The sequence below is a fragment of the Nanorana parkeri genome, unplaced genomic scaffold, assembly GCF_000935625.1.
Source record: "Nanorana parkeri isolate BGI_ZX_2015 unplaced genomic scaffold, ASM93562v1 scaffold2984, whole genome shotgun sequence".
NCBI classification, from domain to species: Eukaryota; Metazoa; Chordata; class Amphibia; order Anura; family Dicroglossidae; genus Nanorana; species Nanorana parkeri.
In genome coordinates this window covers 14,858-21,215 of record NW_017309252.1, presented here as the reverse complement: position 1 = coordinate 21,215, position 6,358 = coordinate 14,858, and the positions used below count along the sequence as shown (strand labels likewise).

At 48.0% G+C, this 6,358-nt stretch overlaps 1 protein-coding gene across 1 annotated transcript in view; it reads left to right on the top strand.

The window, feature by feature from the left end:
• The window catches only part of LOC108802616 (olfactory receptor 2M3-like), a gene marked incomplete at its 3' end in the record, with an annotated part of 13,860 nt that continues 7,502 nt past the window's right edge, over positions 1–6,358 (top strand). Inside the window, exon 1 of the mRNA XM_018574472.1 lies at positions 1–804. Coding sequence (XP_018429974.1) covers positions 1–804 — 804 coding nt within the window. The remainder of the gene's footprint in view (positions 805–6,358) is intronic.

Genomic DNA, 6,358 nt, shown 5'->3' with positions numbered 1-6,358 from the left:
ATGTCTAATCACACCGTGGTCTTAGAAATTACTTTAGTTGGATTTCCCGGTCTGCCTGATGCATTCCACAGCTCGGTATCAACCATGATGTTTTTCACCTACATGATATCGCTGACCGCCAATGGCGCTGTCGTAGGTTTGGTCATTTTTAGCGAGCGCTTACATCAGCCCATGTACCTGATCATAGCCAACCTCGCCGCCTCCGGTCTGCTGTTTGACACCGTGACTTTACCAAAAATAATTACCAGGTATTGGTTTGGAGCTTCCACCATTCCCTTGAGTATGTGCCTGTTTCAGATCTTCTTGGTTCATTATCTTGGAAGTGTGGACTCGTTCCTGTTGTTGCTGATGGCTGTAGATCGCTATGTGGCCATCTGCCACCCACTACGATACACCTCTGTCATCACCAATAAAGTGGTCACCATTTCCTGTGGCTTCTGCTGGATCATTTTGGCGTCTTCCATGAATGTAGTCAATACTGTTCTAGCGTCACAGATCTCCCTGTGTGGAACCAGCAAGGTAGATAGCTTGTTTTGTGGCTACACGGCCTACGCGGCCTTAGCCTGTACTGATATAACAAGCTCGAGAAAGTGGGTTTTTGTCAATTCTATGGTTGTCCTTTTTTTGCCATTGGGGCTGATATTAGTTTCCTACATCAGAATAATAGCGGTCATCTCAACCACTCGCTCTGAGAGCCTCCAGAGAGCCTTTTACACTTGCGTGACCCATTTGTTGGTCATCTCTTTGTATTATAGCCCTCGACTTTTTGTCTACATTGTAAGTGAATTCAGCTGCGGCGTCTCAGTATACTGAGCCTGGGGTGACGGGAGGACGCTAGTTTGTGTCCTCCCGTTACACTAAGGAGAACTATGGGGAAAAGCCCTAACCCCATAGTTCTCCTTTAAATTAAGGATATCAACTACACTGTATGTGTTTTATTTAATATTACCTAAGGGTGTAATTATTTATTATTATTGTACAGGATTTATATAGCGCCAACAGTTTGCGCAGCGCTTTACAATATAAGGAAGACATTACAATCACAATACAATTCAAAAACAAGATGGTAAGGAGAGCCCTGCCCCTGAGGGCTTACAATCTAAAAGGAAGGGGGAAGTGATACATGAGGAGGTAGCAGTGTGGGGAGGAATTGTTTGAGAACGTGATGGTTCAGTGGTTAGGCTGAGGTGGGATCGGCTTCCCTGAAGAGATGAGTTTTCAGGGTACGCCTCAAGGTGGGCGACAGACATGGGGGGCGGGAGGAAATATCATGAGCTCATTTTTTGAAAGGTTGAGTTTTAAGAAGTGTTGCGACATCCAGACGGATATGTCAGTTAGTAGATTAGTGACACACAAGGATACTGAGGGGGAGAGTTGTGGAGTAGAAAGATAGATTTGAGTGTCATCGGCATAGAGATGACACTTTAAGGTTGTTATTCTAAAGGGGGTGTCAGGGTTCCGCCCGGACTTTACTGGTTTTCAGCATTCTGGCTTGGCTGACATTTTACTCACCTGTGATTCCTTCTTTGCCTGAGCAGACTCTTGAACGTTGCTCACTACTCCCAGGCTCCCTCTTATGGCCAGACAGGAGAGCATCATCTGAGAGAGCCAGATGGGAGTTTCCTGTCTCTGAGTGATGATGTCACCCCACTCACTATATATAAATCACTCAGTCCAGTGTGACCTTGCGTGGTCTTCCTGCTAGTGCATTCCTGCTGCTCTGAGTATCCTGATTCTGTGGATGACCCGATCCTGGCTGACGTTCTCCTCTGGCTCCTGCCCCTGGCTTGTTCCTGACAACGCTGATTTCCTGGCTCCTGCTCCTGGCTTGTTGCTGACGATGCTGATCTCCGTGTTCCTGACCTGGCTTGGATGACTACCCACTCCGGCTCCTGACTCTGGCTTGTTCCGGTTTATGATTCTGCTTGCTCCTGTGGACACCTTTCTTAATAAATATTTTAACTACCACCTTTGCTTGTCTGGTTTTCATTGTGCTCTGACAGGGGGATTCCAGATTCTGATAAGTTTTCACCTGTAGGCCCCCCCATCCAGTGGTCCACCTCCCCAACAAGGTACCCTATTGAGGGCATGTGGCTTGATATTATTCAGGAAGAGGGCCACGTGCTTACTGCCCCCCCCCCCCCTTCCCTATTCTGGCCAACCAGGCTGCATGCCTGAATAAGGGTCCGGTATGGATATTTTTATTTGTATTCCCCCATTGAAACACCATATCAGACCCTTATCTAGGATAAGGGTCTGATATGAATTTTGAGGGGGACCCCAGACACACAAAAAAGCATGAGATCCCCTCAAAATCCTTACCAGACTTTTATCTGGGCATGCCACCTGGCTGGCTAGGAAAGGGATGGGCAGTGAGCTTGCTCTCGCTCTTCTGAACCATACCACATTTTTTTTTGTTGTGTGTGTGGGGTTCCCCTCAAAATCCATACTAGACCCCAATCTAGGATAAGAGTCTGGTATGGATTTTAAGAGGTAACCCACACTGTTTTTTTTACATCAGCAACATTTGTGGCCTGGTATGTTTCTGTACGGCGGGGGAGACACCCGCTTGCTGAGACCTTCTTTTCTGGCCACCCAGAAAGCATGTCTGGATAAAGGTCTGGTAAGGATTCTGATGGGATCCCCATGCGCAAAACAATGGCATGGGGTCCTCTTTTAAAATCTATGCCAGACTCTTATCTTGGATAAGGGTCTGGTATGGATTCTAAGGGAGACCCCAGACACAAAAAAAAAGCATGAGATCCCCCAAAATCCATACCAGGCTCCTATCTGGGCATGCCAACTGGCTGGCAATGGAAAGGGATGGGCAGTGAGCTTGTTCTCTCTCTCATGAACCATACCAGGCCACGTGCACTTAACATGGGGAAGACACCTTGCCAAAAATGTTATTTAAAACAATTATTTATTTTTAATGTTACCCTTTATGTTGCATTTAAATACCCGCTCCTGAATGGTATTTTAAAAAAATCTTTTTGCATTGGTACGTTTCCCCTATGGAAGTGCCCCGCTCCTCATATCCTTTACCAAAAGCCTGCAAATCGACCCAAATAAAGGCCAGAAAAAATATACAATATTTGGCTTCCACACACTTAATTGGGGTTTGGCCGCTATGTTTGGGGGTTGCAGATTTTTTTCAAATGTTCCGTGACCATCAAGTGAACCGAACTTTGGTCACAACTCATCACCATGGTGGCATGAAGTCTGTGACATGTGTTAACTGTTAGAGTTACATGGCCGAAGGTGTGAATCATCGTCACGTTTTATTATCATCAGTTCGCCAATTTGACTCCAATTCACACCATTAGCCATGTAACTTGAGTAACTAACATCTGTACCAGACTTCATTGCAGGGACGTGCGGTCAGGGGAGGCAGGTGGGGCACAGCCTCAGCTAGTATTACAGAGGAAAAAGGTGTCAGCATCAAGTCTGAAGCTGACAGCTTTTTCTCCATTCAGATCGGCTTGTAAGGGGTTACACAGTGGGGAGTCGACTTGAGAGAGAGAGAGAGGACGTCCAGGTTCTGCCAGCAGACTTTGTCTCTTCCCATTTGATCTGAAGAGTGGTGTGAGGCCTTTGGCCGCAGTGACACCCTGTTTCTTGTTTATATCTGCACTACAGTAAGGGCCCCAATGCCGGCTAACCCAGGACACCACTACTGGCCAGCAGTATAGGGAGGGTCGGACATTGTTAAAGGGAGACCTTAAAGGGACATACACCCCATTCGAGGAAAGCCTTTGGAGACAATTGGCCTCTCTTACATCAGGGCTGACAGCAAATAGCTGCAGTTACTAAATTGCAGAGTGCCTTAGCCTGTTGCTACCCATTCTTTTTATGTGATTGTTGATGTTATCCTTGTCTTATAGTTAGTCATATCAGTTTTTGTCAGTAAATCTGTTACCAAACCCTTTAAAGGTGTACTGGTGTGCTGTGGATTCATTGCTTGAGGTGTATCACAGAGGTGAAACAGAAGTACCCAATCATTCAGCAGCTCCTTCGGGGGTGAGCGCTACACGTGGGGGCTCGTCCGGGATATCTTCTGATACCTCTTGCAGAGTGATAACCGCACAAACGAGCCAGAAATGGATGCAAACACAGCTTCAAAGTGGTGCAAGGAACAAAATGGCCAATTAGGTGTCATGCGCCCTTCCTATCTCTGAATTTCTGGGGATCCCAGCTGCGGTTCTCAGTTCCCCCTTGTGGTTAGGTGCGGTAGTCAGACTAGAATCCCAGGCGTCACTCTCAGTCAGGAGCGGAGAGTTTGGGATTCGAGCATCATTGGCCGCATAACCAAAAAGGAAAAGCAAGTGCAGCGGAGTTATTCCTTCATAACCCCGTCAGAAGCACACAAAAAAAGGATACTTAAAGTCTGTCACAGAAGTAGCCACTTATGAATATCTAGGTCCCTCTAGAATCTCTGGGTAACAGGTTCACAGCAACCTCACATATAGCAGTTTAGCAAGTCCATACACAGCACATGGAAGTACAAGTCACAGGCTGAGGTGTGGATTATATGGAGAGGTAATGGCAACATACAGGCGTAGCAAGATTTAGAGGGCAAGCAGTTCATGCAGCAAGGACACAAGGCAAAGCCAAGCAGAGACCAGCAGGTTATTCCCTTAGTGGGGTACTTGCGCTTTTGGTGGGATCACCACCCAGGATCCGGAACCCCTCTTCTAGGGTATTTGATGCAGGAAGGTCCTCAAGCACAAGGAGAATCCGGAGGCAGGCTGGCAGGTTGCAGGCGTTAGTAGGGTGCACAAACGAATTAGTGAACGCCATACTAGCGTTCCAATTTGTTTTAAATTGCCCGCCAGACGCAGAAGTGAAGCCTCGCAGCACTTCCGCGTTCCAGCGTGTAGCGCATATTGCCTCCCACACCTGGAAGGAAGTGACCGTAACTAGCGGCCGATGCGTTCCAGGGTGGAACGCACACGGGCCGCGCGGCGCTGTCCCGGTTCGTTACATTAGGGCTGAGTGTAGTAAAGGAAGGCCCGAAGCGGGGGGAAAAAAAAAAGGGCAGGGCATACATGACAAGATGTATAGGGGAGACAAGCTAAAAGGGTTAACGAGGGTTCGGTCTTGGGGACATGGTCACTTACCTGATTGGACAGGTCGAAAGTTTAGGTGGGGCTTGAACAGTGGTCTGAGGAGGAGGGTCTTCTCTGCAGCTGTTGGAGATTGTCTGAGGTAGAGTGAACTTCCCTCCCGCCCGCCCAAGGAATTTTTGGTGTTAGTCTGGTTAGTTATGCGGTTGGGGTCTTTGGAGGCCATCAAATAATAGGTGCTGGTGGTTAAGGTTTGGGGACCTGTCTTGGTATGGGTCCTCTATTCATCTATTGGATATTTGGAGTGTATGCGGTCAGTTGGTGGTTGTCCCCGAGGCGGTGTGTTGCGGCTGGGGGCCTAACATGTTGTAGTACTGCCCGCAAGTAACGGATCAAAGGTGTGGCCTTCAAAGACCTGCAACTTTGTTCAGGTAATTCTGATAATTGTTTATATATAGTATGTTTTTATATATCAAAGTTGTTAATAAAAGCCTGCCAAGGCCATTTTATACCAATTTGGAGTGTGGTCTAGTTATTCATTACAAGGACGGGTGGTGGGTGGTTTGGGGGCTTGTAGTGGGAAAGAATGGGGACATCTATGCTACCTCAGTCATGGACATTCCTGCTGACAAATGGACAGAGTGTACATATATGGGTGGGAGCTGCCATGTGCTCTCTCTTGCCTGGACCAGCCATGGATTAGGGCTGGGTCCTGTTCAGCCTGCCTCCCAGGCTAGACCGAGGCCTGGGGGTGGACATTGGCTGAGTTGGGGAAAGAGGTTTCCTTGGAGGCTTCCAACCTGGAGGAGGCCTGAGAGATGGAAAGAACCAGGACCAGTGCAGGCTCTTGAAGTGCTTTGGATTTATGTGAACTTCAGAGCGGGGTCAGTGTTCTTTCTTGGATTGTGGATATGTACTCTCTTGATACAAGATCCGGTGAGTCTGGAGCTAAGGATGGTCACCCCTGGACACCTATACCCTCTCTCCCTAATGAGAAGTTCAATAAAATGTTCAACTAGCATCATATAACTGAAGTGGGCGTCAATTTATGGGCACCAGAAGAGGGCGGTTAGTTCTAATGGGTGCAGCTGGAAATCAACCCCTAGACCGACTAGATATGGACCCGGTACAATCAGCGGCTCCTTCGGGGGTGAGCGCTACAATTACATGATGGCGGCAGTCATGTTCGGGGCAGCACTTTGGGGCCGTATGGAAATGATCAGGTGGTCCCTATGCCGTGGTCACGGGTCCCCCAGAGGAGTGGGATCCCGAAAACCACGGCGAGGGGGGGG